General features: G+C 50.2%; 1 protein-coding gene across 1 annotated transcript in view; it reads right to left on the reverse strand.

Annotated features, from left to right (window-relative positions):
• The window catches only part of CNBD2 (cyclic nucleotide binding domain containing 2), a 163,188-nt gene that overhangs the window by 115,187 nt on the left and 21,352 nt on the right, over positions 1–26,649 (reverse strand). Inside the window, exon 6 of the mRNA XM_063932157.1 lies at positions 25,348–25,504. Coding sequence (XP_063788227.1) covers positions 25,348–25,504 — 157 coding nt within the window. The remainder of the gene's footprint in view (positions 1–25,347; positions 25,505–26,649) is intronic.

Consider the following 26,649-nt stretch of genomic DNA (forward strand, 5'->3'; position numbering starts at 1 on the left):
TGAATTCACCCAGCTTCTCTCCTCTGGGCCATAACCGAACCAATCGACCAGGTACTGGAGACGTCCATACCGGCAACGAGAGTCCAGAATCTTGCTGATCTCAAATTCCACGCCCCGCTGAGTTCGAACCTTGGGACCTGCTGGAAGAGTATTCTGAAAGCGGTTTAGGACTAGAGGTCTGAGGAGAGAAATGTGAAAGGCATTAGGAATACGAAGTGAAGGTGGTAATTTCAACTTGTAAGCCACTGGGTTGATGACACTCTCAATAGGGTAAGGACCAATGAAGCGTGGTGCGAACTTCATGGATGGAACCCTGAGACGAAGGTTGCGGGTTGATAACCAAACCCTGTCCCCCGGTTTCAAATGGGGAACCGCACGTCTCTTACGGTCAGCATAGATCTTGTATCGACTGGAGGCTTTTTTGAGGGAAACGTGAATTCTTTTCCAAATGGAGGAAAACTGGGTCAGAGTAGTAGTGGCAGCAGGAACATCCATGTGAGGGAGTTCTTGGAATTCAGGTACTCGGGGATGTTGCCCATAGACTGCAAAGAATGGTGTTGTGTCTGTAGCAGTATGGTAGCGAAAGTTATGGGCAAACTCGGCCCATGGGAGCAGATTAAACCAATCATCCTGGGAGGATGTCACATATAGCCGTAGGAAAGTCTCAAGTTCCTGATTGACTCTCTCTGTCTGCCCATTCGTCTGAGGATGGTATGAAGACGAGAATTTCAATTTTATCTGCATGGCAGAACAGAGGGCCCTCCAAAACCTCGCTACAAACTGTACCCCCCGATCAGATATTATTTCGGAGGGTAAACCGTGTAAACGGAAGATCTCCTGTAGGAAGATCTGGGCAAGTTTCGGGGCAGAAGGGAGACCCTGGAGAGGAACGAAATGAGCCATTTTGGAAAATCTGTCCACTACAACCCAAATAGTGTTATGTCCCTGAGAAGGTGGAAGATCAGTGATAAAGTCCATTGATAGGTGAGACCAAGGACGACTAGGGACTGATAAGGGTTGTAACTGACCTGCTGGAGACTGACGAGGAGTCTTGTGCTGCACACATTTAGGACAGGATGCCACGAAATCCTGGATGTCCACTTTCATCTTTGGCCACCAATATGAGGCAGAAAGGAACTTGAATGTCTTCAGGACACCAGGATGACCAGTGAACTTGGATTGGTGGGCCCAAGCTAGCAACTTGGGACGGAGTTCTGGGAAAACAAAAGTCTTACCCGGAGGTGGAGCTGGAGAGACTTGAGAGGTAGCGAAGACCACGGGACTCAGGATGGAATGTGGCACAGAGTCAGATGTTCCCTCGTCTGATTCCATGGACCGGGATAATGCGTCGGCTTTCACATTCTGTGAACCTGGGCGGAAATGAAGCCTGAAATTAAAACGTGAGAAAAACATAGCCCACCTGGACTGGCGAGGGTTAAGGCACTGAGCTGCTTTTAGGTATAGCAGGTTCTTATGATCCGTAAAGATGTTAAACGGATGTTTGGCCCCTTCTAGGAGATATCTCCATTCCTCGAGAGCCAGTTTGATTGCCAGTAACTCTTGATCTCCCACGGAGTAGTTAGCTTCTGCTGGAAGAAACTTGCGAGAATAAAATCCACAAGGGTGGACTTTCCCATCAGATCCCTTCTGGGAGAGAACAGCTCCAACCCCAACATTAGAGGCATCTACCTCCAACTCGAACGGCCTGTTGACATCTGGCTGAGACAGCACTGGAGCAGACATAAAGGCTAGCTTGATCTTCCGGAAGGCTGCCAAGGCTTCTTCTGACCAGTTGGAATGATCTGCCCCTTTCCGAGTCAGGTTGGTAATAGGAGCGATGAGAGTGGAGAATCCTCGAATAAATTTTCTATAATAGTTGGCAAAACCCAGGAACCGCTGGATAGACTTGAGGGAGTTTGGAATGGACCAATTGGCAATGGCTTCCAATTTTGCCGGGTCCATCTGAAGATCCGATCCAGAAATTATATACCCCAGGAAGGGTATAGAGGGAACTTCGAAGGTGCATTTGGATAATTTCCCGTAGAGACGGTTCTCACGAAGACGTCGGAGAACTTCACAGACTTGTAGGCGATGGGATGGAAGGTCTTGAGAAAAGATAAGAATATCATCTAAGTAAACAACAAGGTACTTATACAGGACATCACGAAAAATTTCGTTCACGAAGTGTTGGAATACCGCTGGAGCATTACTCAACCCAAATGGCATTACCAGGTATTCATAATGGCCGTCTCGAGTGTTGAAGGCTGTCTTCCACTCGTCACCACTCCGGATTCTGATGAGATTATAGGCACCGCGGAGATCTAACTTGGTGAAGATGCGAGCCCCCTTAACTCTATCAAACAGTTCGGTAATGAGTGGTAAAGGATAACTATTCTTGACGGTAATGTCGTTGAGACCCCGATAGTCAATGCATGGACGCAGTCCTCCATCCTTCTTTTTGACAAAGAAGAAACCTGCACCAGCGGGTGATGATGACGGGCGGATGAATCCTTTCTGAAGATTCTCTTTAATGTAGTTACTCATCGCCTCTGTTTCAGGAACAGACAAAGGATAGGTGCGCCCCCTGGGTGGCTTCTTGCCAGGAAGGAGATCAATGGGACAATCCCATTCCCTATGGGGCGGCAGGATATCAGCAGCCTTTTCGCAGAAGACGTCTGCGAAGTCTTGATAAACTGCTGGGAGACTTAGCTGTGACTTCACTTCGGTAGACTTAATAGGAAACACTTGGGCTAAGCAGGAATGATGACAGTGGGAACCCCATGAGGTAAGCTGCAACGTTGTCCAGTCGAACTGTGGGTTATGTAGCTGGAGCCAAGGCATGCCCAAGACAATCTCCTGGGTGGCTTGAGGAATGACCAGGAACTTGATAATTTCTGAATGGAGAAATCCAACTCCCAGAACCACTGGGGTAGTTTGATGTGAAATGTTCCCTTTGGAGATTCTACTACCATCCACAGCAGTGATGTATACAGGACAAGAAAGTTCACAGGTAGACAGGCAAAATTTGTTTACCGCAGCTTGGGTGATAAAATTTCCTGCAGCACCGCAGTCCACTAATGCTGACGCAGACTGGAGCCCAACGGAAGTTTCTAGCGTCACTGGAATAATGAGATCTTGTGGAGAAGGAGCTTGACTGAATGATCCTAACTTGACTCCTCCCTTACAAGTCAGGATCTGGCGTTTCCCGAACGCATCGTGCAGGAGTTAATTTGATGACCCGCAGCAGCACAGTATAGGCAGAGCCTCTCTCGTATTCTTCTTGCCCGTTCCTCAGGGGTTAGGCGGGACCTATTTACCTGCATAGGCTCGTCAGAAGAAGAAGGAGGCTGGAACTGTACAGGAGGTATGGACCTTACTCTGCGAGGCTCACTCCGAGCGCGTTCAATATTGCGTTCGCGGATGCGAGAGTCCAGCTTTATACACAGGGAGATCAAGTCAGACAGTTGAACGGGAATGTCACGGGTTGCCAGTTCGTCTTTGATCCGATCCGAAAGTCCGTGCCAGAAAGTTGCTACCAGAGCTTGGTTGTTCCATTGGACCTCTGCAGCCAACGTCTGGAACTGGATGACATATTGTCCCATGCTTCGGTTACCTTGACGAATTTGGATCAGGTCTGCCGAAGCTGATGTTGCACGACCAGGCTCGTCAAAGATCCGTCTAAAGGTTGACACGAAGTCAGAGTAGTTATTGATCAGAGGGTCAGCACGTTCCCACAGAGGAGACACCCAACTCAGAGCAGATCCAGAGAGCAAGGAAATGATGTAGGCAACCTTGGACCTTGGCGTAGGAAAGTTATGTGGCAATAACTCAAATTGTATTTCACACTGATTGAGAAACCCGCGACATAATTTAGGACTGCCATCATATTTGCTCGGCACGGGCAGGTGCAGACGTGACATTGGAGCTGATGCAGCCAACACAGAAGAATTTACAGCACTGGCAGGTGCTGAAGTAACAGGTACAGTAGGTGAGAGCACACTGGGCAGAGATTGCTGCAGTGTATCCAGTCGGGAGGACATCCCTTGTAGAAAGTGAAGCATCTGCTGCTGCGCAACCTCTTGACCATCCAGACGGGAGACCAGATTTTGCAAGGCCTCTGACCCCACACTCCGTCCACCATCCGAGTCCAGGCATCCTGGACTTACTGTCAGATTGTGTTTGGTCTGTGTCCCCGGAGGGGGCGCTAGTGGGTCAGTGGAGGTAGGAGGAAAGAAACGAGGAGGTTGAATGACGTTTCTGCGCATAAGCGCAAAGGTATTTTATTGAGCAGATGATTTTAACAGTATTGAAGCAGAAATAATAACAACAGATGAAAAGTCAATTGCTCAGTATGATAACTGAAAAGTCTATGGCAGTAAATGGCAGATGAACTTGAGAAATAATATCCAGTAATATATAAGCAACAGAATGAATGTTAATGAAATGGTTCTGGCTTGGAAACCAGTGCAGGGTTTTAAAACAGGAAACTTTAGGCAGTAATGGAAATGGCAAACCTTAGCATAAGCAGGAGTCCGACTCACAGTGCAGGTGATGAGGCACTGGCAGCAGCAAGCTGTGTCACAGGTGGAGGAATGAACACACCTGGAGTCAGTCTTCAACTGCAGGCTGAAGCACACAAGGTGGTGATGAGTGTGAAGCCTTATGCAGGTTGCAGGTATTGCTGAGCCTTGAAGTTCCACGGAAGAAATGCAGAATGACCAGGAGTATAAGTTCTAGCAGAGAACCAGGAACTCAGGAGAAGACAGGAACCGATCCTTTCATGTAGGTAGTCAGAATGACACAAAGTCCAGGATGCCTGTGAGGTGAAACTGTAGCCTCCTATAAACCCCATGGTGTGCAGGGATTGGATGAAGGAAAGGAAAGTGGGTGCGGCCACGCACCGGATTGGCCGCAGCATACTAGCTTGTTTGGAGACTGTCATGGCGGCGCCCACGCCGCGACCTAGCGGGGACGCGGCGCGCACACGCCTACTGGCTCAGGAGTACCCCCAGGATCCAGATGATGTCCCATGGCAGGGGCATAGGCGACAGGTGACCGCAGGGAGCCAGGACGGAGTCCGCAGCGGCGGACGGATGCCAGCCTGGTAAGTCGATTCCTGACAGTACAGGTGGAAGGTCTGGGTAGTTGGAGCAGTTACTGCTGTACAGGTGGAAGGTCTGGGTAGTTGGAGCAGTCACTGCTGTACAGGTGGAAGGTCTGGGTAGTTGGAGCAGTTACTGCTGTACAGGTGGAAGGTCTGGTTAGTTGGAGCAGATACACCTGTACAGGTGGAAGGTCTGGGAAGTTGGAGCAGTTACTGCTGTACAGGTGGAAGGTCTGGGTAGTTGGAGCAGTTACTGCTGTACAGGTGGAAGGTCTGGGTAGATGGAGCAGTTACTGCTGTACAGGTGGAAGGTCTGGGAAGTTGGAGCAGATACACCTGTACAGGTGGAAGGTCTGGGTAGATGGAGCAGTTTCTGCTGTACAGGTGGAAGGTCTGGGTAGTTGGAGCAGTTACTGCTGTACAGGTGGAAGGTCTGGGTAGATGGAGAAGTTACTGCTGTACAGGTGGAAGGTCTGGGAAGTTGGAGCAGTTACTGCTGTACAGGTGGAAGGTCTGGGTAGATGGAGCAGTTACTGCTGTACAGGTGGAAGGTCTGGGTAGTAGGAGCAGTTATTGCTGTACAGGTGGAAGGTCTGGGTAGATGGAGAAGTTACTGCTGTACAGGTGGAAGGTCTGGGTAGATGGAGCAGTTACTGCTGTACAGGTGGAAGGTCTGGGTAGATGGAGCAGTTACTGCTGTACAGGTGGAAGGTCTGGGAAGTTGGAGCAGTTACTGCTGTACAGGTGGAAGGTCTGGGTAGATGGAGCAGTTACTGCTGTACAGGTGGAAGGTCTGGGAAGTTGGAGCAGTTACTGCTGTACAGGTGGAAGGTATGGGTAGATGGAGCAGTTACTGCTGTACAGGTGGAAGTTCTGGGTATTTGGAGCAGTTACTGCTGTACAGGTGGAAGGTCTGGGAAGTTGGAGAAGTTACTGCTGTAAAGGTGGAAGGTCTGGGACGTTGGAGCAGATACATCTGTACAGGTGGAAGGTCTGGGAAGTTGGAGCAGTTACACCTGTATAGGTGGAAGGTCTGGGTAGTTAGAGCAGATACACCTGTACAGGTGGAAGGTCTGGGAAGTTGGAGAAGTTACTGCTGTACAGGTGGAAAGTCTGGTTAGTTGGAGTAGTTACACCTGTACAGGTGGAAGGTCTGGGTAGTTGAAGCAGATACACCTGTACAGGTGGAAGTTCTGGGAAGTTGGAGAAGTTACTGCTGTACAGGTGGAAGGTCTGGGTAGATGGAGAAGTTACTGCTGTACAGGTGGAAGGTCTGGGTAGTTGGAGCAGATACACCTCTACAGGTGGAAGGTCTGGGAAGTTGGAGAAGTTACTGCTGTACAGGTGGAAGGTCTGGGACGTTGGAGCAGATACACCTCTACAGGTGGAAGGTCTGGGAAGTTGAAGAAGTTACTGCTGTACAGGTGGAAGGTCTGGGAAGTTGGAGCAGTTACTGCTGTACAGGTGGAAGGTCTGGGAAGTTGGAGCAGTTACTGCTGTACAGGTGGAAGGTCTGGGTAGTTGGAGCAGATACACATGTACAGGTGGAAGGTCTGGGAAGTTGGAGAAGTTACTGCTGTACAGGTGGAAGGTCTGGGACGTTGGAGCAGATACATCTGTACAGGTGGAAGGTCTGGGAAGTTGGAGCAGTTACACCTGTATAGGTGGAAGGTCTGGGTAGTTAGAGCAGATACACCTGTACAGGTGGAAAGTCTGGGAAGTTGGAGAAGTTACTGCTGTACAGGTGGAAGGTCTGGGTAGATGGAGAAGTTACTGCTGTACAGGTGGAAGGTCTGGGAAGTTGGAGAAGTTACTGCTGTACAGGTGGAAGGTCTGGGAAGTTGGAGAAGTTACTGCTGTACAGGTGGAAGGTCTGGGTAGTTGGAGCAGATACACCTCTACAGGTGGAAGGTCTGGGAAGTTGGAGAAGTTACTGTTGTACAGGTGGAAGGTCTGGGTAGTTGGAGCAGTTACTGCTGTACAGGTGGAAGGTCTGGGAAGTTGGAGCAGTTACTGCTGTACAGGTGGAAGGTCTGGGTAGTTGGAGCAGTTACTGCTGTACAGGTGGAAGGTCTGGGTAGTTGGAGCAGTTACTGCTGTACAGGTGGAAGGTCTGGGTAGTTGGAGCAGATACACATGTACAGGTGGAAGGTCTGGGAAGTTAGAGCAGATACACCTGTACAGGTGGTCTGGGAATTTGGAGCAGATACACCTGTACAGGTGGAAGGTCTGGGAAGTTGGAGCAGATACACATGTACAGGTGGAAGGTCTGGGTAGTTGGAGCAGTTACTGCTGTACAGGTGGAAGGTCTGGGTAGTTGGAGCAGTTACTGCTGTACAGGTGGAAGGTCTGGGTAGTTGGAGCAGATACACCTGTACAGGTGGAAGGTCTGGGTAGATGGAGCAGTTACTGCTGTACAGGTGGAAGGTCTGGGTAGTTGGAGCAGTTACTGCTGTACAGGTGGAAGGTCTGGGTAGTTGGAGCAGTTACTGCTGTACAGGTGGAAGGTCTGGGTAGTTGGAGCAGTTACTGCTGTACAGGTGGAAAGTCTGGTTAGTTGGAGCAGATACACCAGTACAGGTGGAAGGTCTGGGAAGTTGGAGCAGTTACTGCTGTACAGGTGGAAGGTCTGGGAAGTTGGAGCAGATACACCTGTACAGGTGGAAGGTCTGGGAAGTTGGAGCAGATACACATGTACAGGTGGAAGGTCTGGGTAGTTGGAGCAGTTACTGCTGTACAGGTGGAAGGTCTGGGTAGTTGGAGCAGTTACTGCTGTACAGGTGGAAGGTCTGGGTAGTTGGAGCAGATACACCTGTACAGGTGGAAGGTCTGGGTAGATGGAGCAGTTACTGCTGTACAGGTGGAAGGTCTGGGTAGATGGAGCAGTTACTGCTGTACAGGTGGAAGGTCTGGGAAGTTGGAGCAGTTACTGCTGTACAGGTGGAAGGTCTGGGTAGTTGGAGAAGTTACTGCTGTACAGGTGGAAGGTCTGGGTAGATGGAGCAGTTACTGCTGTACAGGTGGAAGGTCTGGGAAGTTGGAGCAGATACACATGTACAGGTGGAAGGTCTGGGTAGTTGGAGCAGTTACTGCTGTACAGGTGGAAGGTCTGGGTAGTTGGAGCAGTTACTGCTGTACAGGTGGAAGGTCTGGGTAGTTGGAGCAGTTACTGCTGTACAGGTGGAAGGTCTGGTTAGTTGGAGCAGAAACACCTGTACAGGTGGAAGGTCTGGGAAGTTGGAGCAGTTACTGCTGTACAGGTGGAAGGTCTGGTTAGTTGGAGCAGATACACATGTACAGGTGGAAGGTCTGGGTAGTTGGAGCAGTTACTGCTGTACAGGTGGAAGGTCTGGGTAGTTGGAGCAGTTACTGCTTTACAGGTGGAAGGTCTGGTTAGTTGGAGCAGATACACATGTACAGGTGGAAGGTCTGGGTAGTTGGAGCAGTTACTGCTGTACAGGTGGAAGGTCTGGGTAGTTGGAGCAGTCACTGCTGTACAGGTGGAAGGTCTGGGTAGTTGGAGCAGTTACTGCTGTACAGGTGGAAGGTCTGGTTAGTTGGAGCAGATACACCTGTACAGGTGGAAGGTCTGGGAAGTTGGAGCAGTTACTGCTGTACAGGTGGAAGGTCTGGGTAGTTGGAGCAGTTACTGCTGTACAGGTGGAAGGTCTGGGTAGATGGAGCAGTTACTGCTGTACAGGTGGAAGGTCTGGGAAGTTGGAGCAGATACACTTGTACAGGTGGAAGGTCTGGGTAGATGGAGCAGTTACTGCTGTACAGGTGGAAGGTCTGGGTAGTTGGAGCAGTTACTGCTGTACAGGTGGAAGGTCTGGGTAGATGGAGAAGTTACTGCTGTACAGGTGGAAGGTCTGGGAAGTTGGAGCAGTTACTGCTGTACAGGTGGAAGGTCTGGGTAGATGGAGCAGTTACTGCTGTACAGGTGGAAGGTCTGGGTAGTAGGAGCAGTTATTGCTGTACAGGTGGAAGGTCTGGGTAGATGGAGAAGTTACTGCTGTACAGGTGGAAGGTCTGGGTAGATGGAGCAGTTACTGCTGTACAGGTGGAAGGTCTGGGTAGATGGAGCAGTTACTGCTGTACAGGTGGAAGGTCTGGGAAGTTGGAGCAGTTACTGCTGTACAGGTGGAAGGTCTGGGAAGTTGGAGCAGTTACTGCTGTACAGGTGGAAGGTATGGGTAGATGGAGCAGTTACTGCTGTACAGGTGGAAGGTCTGGGTAGTTGGAGCAGTTACTGCTGTACAGGTGGAAGGTCTGGGTAGATGGAGCAGTTACTGCTGTACAGGTGGAAGGTCTGGGTAGATGGAGCAGTTACTGCTGTACAGGTGTAAGGTCTGGGTAGATGGAGCAGTTACTGCTGTACAGGTGGAAGGTCTGGGTAGATGGAGCAGTTACTGCTGTACAGGTGGAAGGTCTGGGAAGTTGGAGCAGTTACTGCTGTACAGGTGGAAGGTCTGGGTAGATGGAGCAGTTACTGCTGTACAGGTGGAAGGTCTGGGAAGTTGGAGCAGTTACTGCTGTACAGGTGGAAGGTCTGGGTAGATGGAGCAGTTACTGCTGTACAGGTGGAAGGTCTGGGTAGTTGGAGCAGTTACTGCTGTACAGGTGTAAGGTCTGGGTAGATGGAGCAGTTACTGCTGTACAGGTGGAAGGTCTGGGTAGATGGAGCAGTTACTGCTGTACAGGTGGAAGGTCTGGGAAGTTGGAGCAGTTACTGCTGTACAGGTGGAAGGTCTAGGTAGATGGAGCAGTTACTGCTGTACAGGTGGAAGGTCTGGGTAGTTGGAGCAGTTACTGCTGTACAGGTGGAAGGTCTGGGTAGTTGGAGCAGTTACTGCTGTACAGGTGGAAGGTGTGGGTAGTTGGAGCAGTTACTGCTGTACAGGTGGAAGGTCTGGGTAGTTGGAGCAGTTACTGCTGTACAGGTGGAAGGTGTGGGTAGTTGGAGCAGTTACTGCTGTACAGGTGGAAGGTCTGGGTAGTTGGAGCAGTTACTGCTGTACAGGTGGAAGGTCTGGGTAGATGGAGCAGTTACTGCTGTACAGGTGGAAGGTCTGGGTAGTTGGAGCAGTTACTGCTGTACAGGTGGAAGGTCTGGGAAGTTGGAGCAGTTACTGCTGTACAGGTGGAAGGTCTGGGTAGTTGAAGCAGATACACCTGTACAGGTGGAAGGTCTGGGTAGATGGAGCAGTTACTGCTGTACAGGTGGAAGGTCTGGGTAGTTGGAGCAGTTACTGCTGTACAGGTGGAAGGTCTGGGAAGTTGGAGCAGTTACTGCTGTACAGGTGGAAGGTCTGGGTAGATGGAGCAGTTACTGCTGTACAGGTGGAAGGTCTGGGTAGATGGAGCAGTTACTGCTGTACAGGTGGAAGGTCTGGGTAGTTGGAGCAGTTACTGCTGTACAGGTGGAAGGTCTGGGAAGTTGGAGCAGTTACTGCTGTACAGGTGGAAGGTCTGGGTAGATGGAGCAGTTACTGCTGTACAGGTGGAAGGTCTGGGTAGATGGAGCAGTTACTGCTGTACAGGTGGAAGGTCTGGGTAGTTGGAGCAGTTACTGCTGTACAGGTGGAAGGTCTGGGAAGTTGGAGCAGTTACTGCTGTACAGGTGGAAGGTCTGGGAAGTTGGAGCAGTTACTGCTGTACAGGTGGAAGGTCTGGGTAGTTGGAGCAGTTACTGCTGTACAGGTGGAAGGTCTGGGTAGTTGGAGCAGTTACTGCTGTACAGGTGGAAGGTCTGGGAAGTTGGAGCAGTTACTGCTGTACAGGTGGAAGGTCTGGGTAGATGGAGCAGTTACTGCTGTACAGGTGGAAGGTCTGGGTAGATGGAGCAGTTACTGCTGTACAGGTGGAAGGTCTGGGTAGTAGGAGCAGTTACTGCTGTACAGGTGGAAGGTCTGTGTAGATGGAGCAGTTACTGCTGTACAGGTGGAAGGTCTGGGAAGTTGGAGCAGTTACTGCTGTACAGGTGGAAGGTCTGGGTAGATGGAGCAGATACACCTGTACAGGTGGAAGGTCTGGGAAGTTGGAGCAGTTACTGCTGTACAGGTGGAAGGTCTGGGTAGTTGGAGCAGTTACTGCTGTACAGGTGGAAGGTCTGGGTAGTTGGAGCAGTTACTGCTGTACAGGTGGAAGGTCTGGGTAGTTGGAGCAGTTACTGCTGTACAGGTGGAAGGTCTGGGTAGTAGGAGCAGTTACTGCTGTACAGGTGGAAGGTCTGGGTAGTTGGAGCAGTTACTGCTGTACAGGTGGAAGGTCTGGGTAGATGGAGCAGTTACTGCTGTACAGGTGGAAGGTCTGGGAAGTTGGAGAAGTTACTGCTGTACAGGTGGAAAGTCTGGTTAGTTGGAGTAGTTACACCTGTACAGGTGGATGGTCTGGGTAGATGGAGCAGTTACTGCTGTACAGGTGGAAGGTCTGGGTAGTTGGAGCAGTTACTGCTGTACAGGTGGAAGGTCTGGGTAGTTGAAGCAGATACACCTGTACAGGTGGAAGGTCTGGGAAGTTGGAGAAGTTACTGCTGTACAGGTGGAAGGTCTGGGTAGATGGAGCAGTTACTGCTGTACAGGTGGAAGGTCTGGGTAGTTGGAGCAGTTATTGCTGTACAGGTGGAAGGTCTGGGTAGATGGAGCAGTTACTGCTGTACAGGTGGAAGGTCTGGGTAGTTGGAGAAGTTACTGCTGTACAGGTGGAAGGTCTGAGTAGTTGGAGCAGTTACTGCTGTACAGGTGGAAGGTCTGGGTAGTAGGAGCAGTTACTGCTGTACAGGTGGAAGGTCTGGGTAGTTGGAGCAGTTACTGCTGTACAGGTGGAAGGTCTGGGTAGTTGGAGCAGTTACTGCTGTACAGGTGGAAGGTCTGGGTAGATGGAGCAGTTACTGCTGTACAGGTGGAAGGTCTGGGAAGTTGGAGCAGTTACTGCTGTACAGGTGGAAGGTCTGGGTAGATGGAGCAGTTACTGCTGTACAGGTGGAAGGTCTGGGTAGTTGGAGCAGTTACTGCTGTACAGGTGGAAGGTCTGGGTAGATGGAGCAGTTACTGCTGTACAGGTGGAAGGTCTGGGTAGATGGAGCAGTTACTGCTGTACAGGTGGAAGGTCTGGGAAGTTGGAGCAGTTACTGCTGTACAGGTGGAAGGTCTAGGTAGATGGAGCAGTTACTGCTGTACAGGTGGAAGGTCTGGGTAGTTGGAGCAGTTACTGCTGTACAGGTGGAAGGTCTGGGTAGTTGGAGCAGTTACTGCTGTACAGGTGGAAGGTGTGGGTAGTTGGAGCAGTTACTGCTGTACAGGTGGAAGGTCTGGGTAGTTGGAGCAGTTACTGCTGTACAGGTGGAAGGTGTGGGTAGTTGGAGCAGTTACTGCTGTACAGGTGGAAGGTCTGGGTAGTTGGAGCAGTTACTGCTGTACAGGTGGAAGGTCTGGGTAGATGGAGCAGTTACTGCTGTACAGGTGGAAGGTCTGGGTAGTTGGAGCAGTTACTGCTGTACAGGTGGAAGGTCTGGGTAGTTGGAGCAGTTACTGCTGTACAGGTGGAAGGTCTGGGAAGTTGGAGCAGTTACTGCTGTACAGGTGGAAGGTCTGGGTAGATGGAGCAGTTACTGCTGTACAGGTGGAAGGTCTGGGTAGATGGAGCAGTTACTGCTGTACAGGTGGAAGGTCTGGGTAGTTGGAGCAGTTACTGCTGTACAGGTGGAAGGTCTGGGAAGTTGGAGCAGTTACTGCTGTACAGGTGGAAGGTCTGGGTAGATGGAGCAGTTACTGCTGTACAGGTGGAAGGTCTGGGTAGATGGAGCAGTTACTGCTGTACAGGTGGAAGGTCTGGGTAGTTGGAGCAGTTACTGCTGTACAGGTGGAAGGTCTGGGAAGTTGGAGCAGTTACTGCTGTACAGGTGGAAGGTCTGGGAAGTTGGAGCAGTTACTGCTGTACAGGTGGAAGGTCTGGGTAGTTGGAGCAGTTACTGCTGTACAGGTGGAAGGTCTGGGTAGTTGGAGCAGTTACTGCTGTACAGGTGGAAGGTCTGGGAAGTTGGAGCAGTTACTGCTGTACAGGTGGAAGGTCTGGGTAGATGGAGCAGTTACTGCTGTACAGGTGGAAGGTCTGGGTAGATGGAGCAGTTACTGCTGTACAGGTGGAAGGTCTGGGTAGTAGGAGCAGTTACTGCTGTACAGGTGGAAGGTCTGTGTAGATGGAGCAGTTACTGCTGTACAGGTGGAAGGTCTGGGAAGTTGGAGCAGTTACTGCTGTACAGGTGGAAGGTCTGGGTAGATGGAGCAGATACACCTGTACAGGTGGAAGGTCTGGGAAGTTGGAGCAGTTACTGCTGTACAGGTGGAAGGTCTGGGTAGTTGGAGCAGTTACTGCTGTACAGGTGGAAGGTCTGGGTAGTTGGAGCAGTTACTGCTGTACAGGTGGAAGGTCTGGGTAGTAGGAGCAGTTACTGCTGTACAGGTGGAAGGTCTGGGTAGTTGGAGCAGTTACTGCTGTACAGGTGGAAGGTCTGGGTAGATGGAGCAGTTACTGCTGTACAGGTGGAAGGTCTGGGAAGTTGGAGAAGTTACTGCTGTACAGGTGGAAAGTCTGGTTAGTTGGAGTAGTTACACCTGTACAGGTGGATGGTCTGGGTAGATGGAGCAGTTACTGCTGTACAGGTGGAAGGTCTGGGTAGTTGGAGCAGTTACTGCTGTACAGGTGGAAGGTCTGGGTAGTTGAAGCAGATACACCTGTACAGGTGGAAGGTCTGGGAAGTTGGAGAAGTTACTGCTGTACAGGTGGAAGGTCTGGGTAGATGGAGCAGTTACTGCTGTACAGGTGGAAGGTCTGGGTAGTTGGAGCAGTTATTGCTGTACAGGTGGAAGGTCTGGGTAGATGGAGCAGTTACTGCTGTACAGGTGGAAGGTCTGGGTAGTTGGAGAAGTTACTGCTGTACAGGTGGAAGGTCTGAGTAGTTGGAGCAGTTACTGCTGTACAGGTGGAAGGTCTGGGTAGTAGGAGCAGTTACTGCTGTACAGGTGGAAGGTCTGGGTAGTTGGAGCAGTTACTGCTGTACAGGTGGAAGGTCTGGGTAGTTGGAGCAGTTACTGCTGTACAGGTGGAAGGTCTGGGTAGATGGAGCAGTTACTGCTGTACAGGTGGAAGGTCTGGGAAGTTGGAGAAGTTACTGCTGTACAGGTGGAAAGTCTGGTTAGTTGGAGTAGTTACACCTGTACAGGTGGAAGGTCTGGGTAGTTGAAGCAGATACACCTGTACAGGTGGAAGGTCTGGGAAGTTGGAGAAGTTACTGCTGTACAGGTGGAAGGTCTGGGTAGATGGAGCAGTTACTGCTGTACAGGTGGAAGGTCTGGGTAGATGGAGCAGTTACTGCTGTACAGGTGGAAGGTCTGGGTAGATGGAGCAGTTATTGCTGTACAGGTGGAAGGTCTGGGTAGATGGAGCAGTTACTGCTGTACAGGTGGAAGGTCTGGGTAGTTGGAGAAGTTACTGCTGTACAGGTGGAAGGTCTGGGTAGATGGAGCAGTTACTGCTGTACAGGTGGAAGGTCTGGGTAGTTGAAGCAGATACACCTGTACAGGTGGAAGGTCTGGGTAGTTGGAGCAGTTACTGCTGTACAGGTGGAAGGTCTGGGTAGTTGGAGCAGTTACTGCTGTACAGGTGGAAGGTCTGGGTAGTTGGAGCAGTTACTGCTGTACAGGTGGAAGGTCTGGGTAGTTGGAGCAGTTACTGCTGTACAGGTGGAAGGTCTGAGTAGTTGGAGCAGTTACTGCTGTACAGGTGGAAGGTCTGGGTAGTAGGAGCAGTTACTGCTGTACAGGTGGAAGGTCTGGGTAGTTGGAGCAGTTACTGCTGTACAGGTGGAAGGTCTGGGTAGTTGGAGCAGTTACTGCTGTACAGGTGGAAGGTCTGGGTAGATGGAGCAGTTACTGCTGTACAGGTGGAAGGTCTGGGAAGTTGGAGAAGTTACTGCTGTACAGGTGGAAAGTCTGGTTAGTTGGAGTAGTTACACCTGTACAGGTGGAAGGTCTGGGTAGTTGAAGCAGATACACCTGTACAGGTGGAAGGTCTGGGAAGTTGGAGAAGTTACTGCTGTACAGGTGGAAGGTCTGGGTAGATGGAGCAGTTACTGCTGTACAGGTGGAAGGTCTGGGTAGATGGAGCAGTTACTGCTGTACAGGTGGAAGGTCTGGGTAGATGGAGCAGTTATTGCTGTACAGGTGGAAGGTCTGGGTAGATGGAGCAGTTACTGCTGTACAGGTGGAAGGTCTGGGTAGTTGGAGCAGTTACTGCTGTACAGGTGGAAGGTCTGGGTAGTTGGAGAAGTTACTGCTGTACAGGTGGAAGGTCTGGGTAGATGGAGCAGTTACTGCTGTACAGGTGGAAGGTCTGGGTAGTTGAAGCAGATACACCTGTACAGGTGGAAGGTCTGGGTAGTTGGAGCAGTTACTGCTGTACAGGTGGAAGGTCTGGGTAGTTGGAGCAGTTACTGCTGTACAGGTGGAAGGTCTGGGTAGTTGGAGCAGTTACTGCTGTACAGGTGGAAGGTCTGGGTAGTTGGAGCAGTTACTGCTGTACAGGTGGAAGGTCTGGGTAGTTGGAGCAGTTACTGCTGTACAGGTGGAAGGTCTGGGTAGATGGAGCAGTTACTGCTGTACAGGTGGAAGGTCTGGGAAGTTGGAGCAGATACTGCTGTACAGGTGGAAGGTCTGGGTAGATGGAGCAGTTACTGCTGTACAGGTGGAAGGTCTGGGTAGATGGAGAAGTTACTGCTGTACAGGTGGAAGGTCTGGGTAGTAGGAGCAGTTACACCTGTACAGGTGGAAGGTCTGGGTAGTTGGAGCAGTTACTGCTGTACAGGTGGAAGGTCTGGGTAGTTGGAGCAGTTACTGCTGTACAGGTGGAAGGTCTGGGTAGATGGAGCAGTTACTGCTGTACAGGTGGAAGGTCTGGGAAGTTGGAGAAGTTACTGCTGTACAGGTGGAAAGTCTGGTTAGTTGGAGTAGTTACACCTGTACAGGTGGAAGGTCTGGGTAGTTGAAGCAGATACACCTGTACAGGTGGAAGGTCTGGGAAGTTGGAGAAGTTACTGCTGTACAGGTGGAAGGTCTGGGTAGATGGAGCAGTTACTGCTGTACAGGTGGAAGGTCTGGGTAGATGGAGCAGTTACTGCTGTACAGGTGGAAGGTCTGGGTAGATGGAGCAGTTATTGCTGTACAGGTGGAAGGTCTGGGTAGATGGAGCAGTTACTGCTGTACAGGTGGAAGGTCTGGGTAGTTGGAGAAGTTACTGCTGTACAGGTGGAAGGTCTGGGTAGTTGAAGCAGATACACCTGTACAGGTGGAAGGTCTGGGTAGTTGGAGCAGTTACTGCTGTACAGGTGGAAGGTCTGGGTAGTTGGAGCAGTTACTGCTGTACAGGTGGAAGGTGTGGGTAGTTGGAGCAGTTACTGCTGTACAGGTGGAAGGTCTGGTTAGTTGGAGCAGATACACATGTACAGGTGGAAGGTCTGGGTAGTTGGAGCAGTTACTGCTGTACAGGTGGAAGGTCTGGGTAGTTGGAGCAGTTACTGCTGTACAGGTGGAAGGTCTGGGTAGTAGGAGCAGTTACTGCTGTACAGGTGGAAGGTCTGGGTAGTTGGAGCAGATACACATGTACAGGTGGAAGGTCTGGGTAGTTGGAGCAGTTACTGCTGTACAGGTGGAAGGTCTGGGTAGTTGGAGCAGTTACTGCTGTACAGGTGGAAGGTCTGGGTAGATGGAGCAGTTACTGCTGTACAGGTGGAAGGTCTGGGTAGTTGGAGCAGTTACACCTGTACAGGTGGAAGGTCTGGGTAGATGGAGCAGTTACTGCTGTACAGGTGGAAGGTCTGGGTAGTTGGAGAAGTTACTGCTGTACAGGTGGAAAGTCTGGTTAGTTGGAGTAGTTACACCTGTACAGGTGGAAGGTCTGGGTAGTTGAAGCAGATACACCTGTACAGGTGGAAGGTCTGGGAAGTTGGAGAAGTTACTGCTGTACAGGTGGAAGGTCTGGGTAGATGGAGCAGTTACTGCTGTACAGGTGGAAGGTCTGGGTAGTTGGAGAAGTTACTGCTGTACAGGTGGAAAGTCTGGTTAGTTGGAGTAGTTACACCTGTACAGGTGGAAGGTCTGGGTAGTTGAAGCAGATACACCTGTACAGGTGGAAGGTCTGGGAAGTTGGAGAAGTTACTGCTGTACAGGTGGAAGGTCTGGGTAGATGGAGCAGTTACTGCTGTACAGGTGGAAGGTCTGGGTAGATGGAGCAGTTACTGCTGTACAGGTGGAAGGTCTGGGTAGATGGAGCAGTTATTGCTGTACAGGTGGAAGGTCTGGGTAGTTGGAGAAGTTACTGCTGTACAGGTGGAAGGTCTGGGTAGATGGAGCAGTTACTGCTGTACAGGTGGAAGGTCTGGGTAGTTGGAGCAGTTACTGCTGTACAGGTGGAAGGTCTGGGTAGTTGGAGAAGTTACTGCTGTACAGGTGGAAGGTCTGGGTAGATGGAGCAGTTACTGCTGTACAGGTGGAAGGTCTGGGTAGTTGGAGAAGTTACTGCTGTACAGGTGGAAGGTCTGGGTAGATGGAGCAGTTACTGCTGTACAGGTGGAAGGTCTGGGTAGTTGAAGCAGATACACCTGTACAGGTGGAAGGTCTGGGTAGTTGGAGCAGACACTGCTGTACAGGTGGAAGGTCTGGGTAGTTGGAGCAGTTACTGCTGTACAGGTGGAAGGTCTGGGTAGTTGGAGCAGTTACTGCTGTACAGGTGGAAGGTCTGGGTAGTTGGAGCAGTTACTGCTGTACAGGTGGAAGGTCTGGGTAGTAGGAGCAGTTACTGCTGTACAGGTGGAAGGTCTGGGTAGTTGGAGCAGTTACTGCTGTACAGGTGGAAGGTCTGGGTAGTTGGAGCAGTTACTGCTGTACAGGTGGAAGGTCTGGGTAGATGGAGCAGTTACTGCTGTACAGGTGGAAGGTCTGGGTAGTTAGAGTAGATACACCTGTACAGGTGGAAGGTCTGGGTAGTTGGAGCAGTTACTGCTGTACAGGTGGAAGGTCTGGGTAGTTGGAGCAGTTACTGCTGTACAGGTGGAAGGTCTGGGTAGTAGGAGCAGTTACTGCTGTACAGGTGGAAGGTCTGGGTAGTTGGAGCAGTTACTGCTGTACAGGTGGAAGGTCTGGGTAGTTGGAGCAGTTACTGCTGTACAGGTGGAAGGTCTGGGTAGTTGGAGCAGTTACTGCTGTACAGGTGGAAGGTCTGGGTAGTTGGAGCAGTTACTGCTGTACAGGTGGAAGGTCTGGGTAGATGGAGCAGTTACTGCTGTACAGGTGGAAGGTCTGGGTAGATGGAGCAGTTACTGCTGTACAGGTGGAAGGTCTGGGTAGTTGGAGCAGTTACTGCTGTACAGGTGGAAGGTCTGGGTAGTAGGAGCAGTTACTGCTGTACAGGTGGAAGGTCTGGGAAGTTGGAGCAGTTACTGCTGTACAGGTGGAAGGTCTGGGAAGTTGGAGCAGTTACTGCTGTACAGGTGGAAGGTCTGGGTAGATGGAGCAGTTACTGCTGTACAGGTGGAAGGTCTGGGAAGTTGGAGCAGATACTGCTGTACAGGTGGAAGGTCTGGGTAGATGGAGCAGTTACTGCTGTACAGGTGGAAGGTCTGGGTAGATGGAGCAGTTACTGCTGTACAGGTGGAAGGTCTGGGAAGATGGAGAAGTTACTGCTGTACAGGTGGAAGGTCTGGGTAGTAGGAGCAGTTACACCTGTACAGGTGGAAGGTCTGGGAAGTTGGAGAAGTTACTGCTGTACAGGTGGAAGGTCTGGGAAGTTGGAGCAGTTACTGCTGTACATGTGGAAGGTCTGGGTAGTTGGAGCAGTTACTGCTGTACAGGTGGAAGGTCTGGGAAGTTGGAGCAGTTACTGCTGTACAGGTGGAAGGTCTGGGTAGTTAGAGTAGATACACCTGTACAGGTGGAAGGTCTGGGTAGTTGGAGCAGTTACTGCTGTACAGGTGGAAGGTCTGGGTAGTAGGAGCAGTTACTGCTGTACAGGTGGAAGGTCTGGGTAGTAGGAGCAGTTACTGCTGTACAGGTGGAAGGTCTGGGTAGTAGGAGCAGTTACTGCTGTACAGGTGGAAGGTCTGGGAAGTTGGAGCAGTTACTGCTGTACAGGTGGAAGGTCTGGGTAGTTGGTGCAGTTACTGCTGTACAGGTGGAAGGTCTGGGTAGATGGAGCAGTTACTGCTGTACAGGTGGAAGGTCTGGGTAGATGGAGCAGTTACTGCTGTACAGGTGGAAGGTCTGGTTAGTTGGAGCAGTTACTGCTGTACAGGTGGAAGGTCTGGGTAGTAGGAGCAGTTACTGCTGTACAGGTGGAAGGTCTGGGAAGTTGGAGCAGTTACTGCTGTACAGGTGGAAGGTCTGGGTAGTAGGAGCAGTTACTGCTGTACAGGTGGAAGGTCTGGGTAGATGGAGCAGTTACTGCTGTACAGGTGGAAGGTCTGGGTAGTAGGAGCAGTTACTGCTGTACAGGTGGAAGGTCTGGGAAGTTGGAGCAGTTACTGCTGTACAGGTGGAAGGTCTGGGTAGTTGGAGCAGTTACTGCTGTACAGGTGGAAGGTCTGGGTAGATGGAGCAGTTACTGCTGTACAGGTGGAAGGTCTGGTTAGTTGGAGCAGTTACTGCTGTACAGGTGGAAGGTCTGGGAAGTTGGAGCAGTTACTGCTGTACAGGTGGAAGGTCTGGTTAGTTGGAGCAGTTACTGCTGTACAGGTGGAAGGTCTGGGAAGTAGGAGCAGTTACTGCTGTACAGGTGGAAGGTCTGGGTAGTTGGAGCAGTTACTGCTGTACAGGTGGAAGGTCTGGGTAGTTGGAGAAGTTACTGCTCTACAGGTGGAAGGTCTGGGTAGTAGGAGCAGTTACTGCTGTACAGGTGGAAGGTCTGGGTAGTAGGAGCAGTTACTGCTGTACAGGTGGAAGGTCTGGGTAGTTGGAGAAGTTACTGCTCTACAGGTGGAAGGTCTGGGTAGTAGGAGCAGTTACTGCTGTACATGTGGAAGGTCTGGGTAGTTGGAGCAGATACACCTGTACAGGTGGAAGGTCTGGGTAGTTGGAGCAGTTACTGCTGTACAGGTGGAAGGTCTGGGTAGTTGGAGCAGTTACTGCTGTACAGGTGGAAGGTCTGGGTAGTTGGAGAAGTTACTGCTCTACAGGTGGAAGGTCTGGGTAGTAGGAGCAGTTACTGCTGTACAGGTGGAAGGTCTGGGTAGTTGGAGCAGATACACCTGTACAGGTGGAAGGTCTGGGTAGTTGGAGCAGTTACTGCTGTACAGGTGGAAGGTCTGGGTAGTAGGAGCAGTTACTGCTGTACAGGTGGAAGTTCTGGGTAGTTGGAGCAGTTACTGCTGTACAGGTGGAAGGTCTGGGTAGTTGGAGAAGTTACTGCTGTACAGGTGGAAGGTCTGGGTAGTTGGAGCAGTTACTGCTGTACAGGTGGAAGGTCTGGGTAGTTAGAGTAGATACACCTGTACAGGTGGAAGGTCTGGGTAGTTGGAGCAGTTACTGCTGTACAGGTGGAAGGTCTGGGTAGTTAGAGTAGATACACCTGTACAGGTGGAAGGTCTGGGTAGTTGGAGCAGTTACTGCTGTACAGGTGGAAGGTCTGGGTAGTTAGAGTAGATACACCTGTACAGGTGGAAGGTCTGGGTAGTTGGAGCAGTTACTGCTGTACATGTGGAAGGTCTGGGTAGTTAGAGTAGATACACCTGTACAGGTGGAAGGTCTGGGTAGTTGGAGCAGTTACTGCTGTACAGGTGGAAGGTCTGGGTAGTTAGAGTAGATACACCTGTACAGGTGGAAGGTCTGGGTAGTAGGAGCAGTTACTGCTGTACAGGTGGAAGGTCTGGGTAGTTGGAGCAGTTATTGCTGTACAGGTGGAAGGTCTGGGTAGTTGGAGCAGTTACTGCTGTACAGGTGGAAGGTCTGGGTAGTTGGAGCAGTTACTGCTGTACAGGTGGAAGGTCTGGGTAGATGGAGCAGTTACTGCTGTACAGGTGGAAGGTCTGGGTAGATGGAGAAGTTACTGCTGTACAGGTGGAAGGTCTGGGTAGTTGGAGCAGTTATTGCTGTACAGGTGGAAGGTCTGGGAAGTTGGAGCTGTTACTGCTGTACAGGTGGAAGGTCTGGGAAGTTGGAGCAGATACACCTGTACAGGTGGAAGGTCTGGGTAGTTGGAGCAGTTATTGCTGTACAGGTGGAAGGTCTGGGTAGTTAGAGTAGATACACCTGTACAGGTGGAAGGCCTGGGTAGTAGGAGCAGTTACTGCTGTACAGGTGGAAGGTCTGGGTAGTTGGAGCAGTTACTGCTGTACAGGTGGAAGGTCTGGGTAGTTGGAGCAGTTACTGCTGTACAGGTGGAAGGTCTGGGAAGTTGGAGCAGATACACCTGTACAGGTGGAAGGTCTGGGAAGTTGGAGCAGATACACCTGTACAGGTGGAAGGTCTGGGTAGTTGGAGCAGATACACCTGTACAGGTGGAAGGTCTGGGTAGTTGGAGCAGTTATTGCTGTACAGGTGGAAGGTCTGGGAAGTTGGAGCAGATACACCTGTACAGGTGGAAGGTCTGGGTAGTTGGAGCAGTTATTGCTGTACAGGTGGAAGGTCTGGGAAGTTGGAGCAGATACACCTGTACAGGTGGAAGGTCTGGGTAGTTGGAGCAGATACACCTGTACAGGTGGAAGGTCTGGGTAGTTGGAGCAGTTATTGCTGTACAGGTGGAAGGTCTGGGTAGTTGGAGCAGTTATTGCTGTACAGGTGGAAGGTCTGGGTAGTTGGAGCAGTTATTGCTGTACAGGTGGAAGTTCTGGGTAGTTGGAGCAGTTACTGCTGTACAGCTGGTTATAACATTGTACAGAAAAGTGGCTGATGGGGGACATATTTTCCCATCAGGTATGGTTTGTCAGTTTACTCATAACTGAGTAACTAGAGATCAAGCTTAATGTAACCCTGTTAACTTGAATACATCAGTTTTCTGTGTAAACTAAAACTCCAAACCCCAGATTTACCACTGACTTTTCCTGGCATCCAGGGCATTTTCTGCATTGTTCCCTGTAACAATGTTTTCCAGAGCCATAACTAGACATTTTAGTGTCCTGAAGAGCATTGCCCCTCCCTCCCATAATGTAAATAGGAACAAAAGGGGGTGTGGTCTCACAGGGAAGGGGTGTGACCACATATCAACTCTAAATCAAATTATGCCACACAGTGGTGCCTGATACTCACCATACACGAACAGCAGTGTCCCTTATTCACATTACATCACACAGAAGTGTCTGTTATTATTGTTACACCGCCCAGTAATACCCCTTATACACATTATACAACACAGTAGAGCCAGTTATTCCCGTAATGCCACACAGTAATACCCCTTACACATTATACCACATATTTGTATTGCCCTTATACACGTTATACAACACAGTAGAGCCAGTTATTCACGTAATGCCACACAGTAGTGCCCCTTATACACGTTACACCACACAGTAATACCCCTTATACACATTATACAATACAGTAGAGCCAGTTATTCACATAATGCCACACAGTAATACCCCTTATACACGTTACACCGCACAGTAATACCCCTTATACACATTATACAACAAAGTAGAGCCAGTTATTCACATAATGCCACACAGGGGGTGCCTCTTATACACGTTACACCGCACAGTAATACCCCTTATACACATTATACAACACAGTAGAGCCAGTTATTCCCGTAATGCCACACAGTAATACCCCTTACACATTATACCACATATTTGTATTGCCCTTATACACGTTATACAACACAGTAGAGCCAGTTATTCACGTAATGTCACACAGTAGTGCCCCTTATACACATTACACCACACAGTAATACCCCTTATACACATTATACAATACAGTAGAGCCAGTTATTCACGTAATGCCACACAGTAATACCCCTTATACACGTTACACCGCACAGTAATACCCCTTATACACATTATACAACAAAGTAGAGCCAGTTATTCACATAATGCCACACAGTAGTGCCCCTTATACAGGTTACACCGCACAGTAATACCCCTATACACATTATACAACACAGTAGAGACAGTTATTCACGTAATGCCACACAGTAATACCCCTTACACATTATACCACATATTTTTATTGCCCTTATACACATTATACAACACAGTAGAGCCAGTTCATGTAATGCCACACAGTAGTGCCCCTTATACACGTTACACCGCACAGTAATACCCCTTATACACATTATACAACACAGTAGAGCCAGTTATTCACGTAATGCCACACAGTAATACCCCTTACACATTATACCACATATTTGTATTGCCCTTATACACATTATACAACACAGTAGAGCCAGTTATTCACATAATGCCACACAGTAGTGCCCCTTATACACGTTACACCACACAGTAATACCCCTTATACACATTATACAACACAGTAGAGACAGTTATTCACATAATGCCACACAGTAGTGCCCCTTATACACATTACACCGCACAATAATACCCCTTATACCCATTATACAACACAGTAGAGCCAGTTATTCACGTAATGCCACACAGTAGTGCCCCTTATACAGGTTACACCGCACAGTAATACCCCTTATACACGTTATACAACACAGTAGAGCCAGTTATTAACATAATGCCACACAGTAATACCCCTTATACACGTTATACAACACAGTAGAGACAGTTATTCACATAATGCCACACAGTAGTGCCCCTTATACACATTACACCGCACAATAATACCCCTTATACCCATTATACAACACAGTAGAGACAGTTATTCACATAATGCCACACAGTAGTGCCCCTTATACACATTACACCGCACAATAATACCCCTTATACCCATTATACAATACAGTAGAGCAAGTTATTCACGTAATGCCACACAGTAGTGCCCCTTATACAGGTTACACCACACAGTAATACCCCTTATACACGTTATACAACACAGTAGAGCCAGTTATTAACATAATGCCACACAGTAATACCCCTTACACATTATACCACATATTTGTAATGCCCTTATACACATTATACAACACAGTAGAGCCATTTATTCACATAATGCCACACAGTAGTTCCCCTTATATGCATTACACCGCACAATAATACCCCTTATACACATTATACAACACAGTAGAGCCAGTTATTCATGTAATACCCCTTACACATTATACCACATATTTGTATTGCCCTTATACACATTATACAACATTTTAGCACATTATTCCCCCCCACCCCCAAACCCCCTATCTATGACTCACTTCTCTAAATTTATAGTAACTTTACCATTAAAAACACCTGATAATCCCCCCGTCCCCGCCTTCCAAACCCACTGCCTTAATAATCCCCCCCCAAGATGTCATGATGATGAATCATATTTTTTTTAAATGAATAATTATATGCAGCCCAGCATTCACCCCTAATCCGTGGCCGAGGGTGGGGTACACAGTCTGACACTCTAATCCTGCCCTGTGCTGCCTGTAGGCTCTCCAGACCAGTCTCCTTCACAGTGGCTTCTGCCCCCAGTGGTGCCGAGAGAAGGGGGGAGAGGGTACCAATTACCTGGGCCCAGTCTGTTGGTGAGGGCCAATGGGGGCCCAGGTTTCCGCCTCCTTACCTGGCAGCAGCAGCTGCGGCTTTTCTCATCAGAAAACGCTGTGTGCTGGGCTGCTGTGTGGCCAGGGAGGAGCTTAGAATACAAGTGTTTCGGTATTTTTTTCTAAGGGTGCATGGCCACGCCTCCTGTGGTTAGGCCACACCCACTGAAAAGTACCTGGGCCCAGTTAGGCTCTCTAGTGCTCTGGCGGCCCCAAAGCTGACAGAACGGCTCTCGGCGCAGGGCACTGTGGCACTGAATTGGGAGAGATATCATGAAGTCTCTCCCATTCCCTGGAGACACTTGCGGAGACTGGGATGTGAATGGAGCACACTGACAGGCAGCTGCAGCGCTGTACTGTATATTAGTAGTGGTGCGCCTGGCAGAGAATGAGACGCACCGCTATTATTATACACTGCAGCGGGCGCTGGAAGACAGCTAGTAGCGGCACATACAGTGATTGGCGATTGTGGGTGGAGGCGGCGGTTGTGTGCTGTGTGCTGGTGCACCGGCTGCACCACCCTAGTTATGACCCTGACTTTTGCTACTTATATTCCTCACCCCAAATTTAGCCCCTGCGTGCAGGAGAACGGGCTCCTGGTCTAGGTAGGTGCTGCTGCCATCCTCATCGTTAGTAATGGCCACACAGCCCGAGTAGATGAAGTAGAAACTGTCTCCGACGTGACCCTTTCTGATGATCACTCTCCTGCGGCCAAACCTAGAAGAGCGACAGTAAGTTACATTCACAGACAGGGACTGGGATCTGGCTGACGCATGTCTTCTATACATTATTACAGGTCCCGTCCACCCCAATAAGCTCCATCCATCACCTGTATAGAGGAGCTGCTGGGAACGGGGTAAGTATAATCTCCGGGAGGGAGCAGGAGGTGGAACAGGAGGCAGAACGAGGTGACCCGATATATGCCCGTTCACAGATACTAGTTATACACAGTGGCAGGGGTGGGGTGGCAGCACAGTCCAAAGTTCAAATACGGGCCTAAGTTCAAAGAGGACAATGGGCCTAATTCAGATCTGATGGCTGGGCTGCATTTTTTGCAGCCCTACGATCAGATAGTCGCCACCTACAGGGGGAGGGGGAAAGCGCTGTGCAAGTGTGCGATCACTTCTGTTGCAGAGCTGCACAAAAATCAGTTTGTGCGGTCTCTGCGCAGCCCAGGACTTACTCTACCAGTGCGATTGAATCCTGCTTATCGGGGCCGGAGTGGACGTCAGACACCCTCCCTGAAAACGCCTGAGCCCACCTGCGTTTTACCGGACACTCCCTGAAAACGGTCAGTTGCCACACACAAACGGCCTCTTCCTGTCAATCTCCTTGCGAACGCCCGTGCGTTCGGATTTTTCGCACCATCCCGACGCTAGGCGCCGATGCCTGTTGCTGTTGTGTAATGCGCCGACGCAGTGCAGTGCATACACATGGGCAGTTCGGATCTGATTGCCCGCTGTGCAAAAACGCACAGCAGTGATCAGATCTGAATTAGGCCCAATGTACCGTAATTATTTGTGCTACCTGTGTAGCCCCGGCACTAGGACCCGGGGGAAGAGCAGGCGGGTGGAAGGTGCTGCGGGGAAGGTGAGCGGACGGCCGTTGGGGGAGCGGTTAGAGACCGTGCACTGGGAGAGACACAGGCGGAGCCGGATCAGCAATGCCACAGCTCCAGGCCTCCACATAAAATGCGCCCATCGCCATGGGGACACAATGATCAGCAGATGCCCACCTGGCCACACGAGTCAGACATAAATCAGAAGAATTTCTATTTACCTCACTAATGGAGAGATGTACCAAGCCTTGGAGAGAGGTAACGGGAGTAATTCCCCAAAGCACCCAATCAGCTCCTGTTATTT

The sequence above is a fragment of the Pseudophryne corroboree genome, chromosome 7, assembly GCF_028390025.1.
Source record: "Pseudophryne corroboree isolate aPseCor3 chromosome 7, aPseCor3.hap2, whole genome shotgun sequence".
Classification (NCBI taxonomy): Eukaryota; Metazoa; Chordata; class Amphibia; order Anura; family Myobatrachidae; genus Pseudophryne; species Pseudophryne corroboree.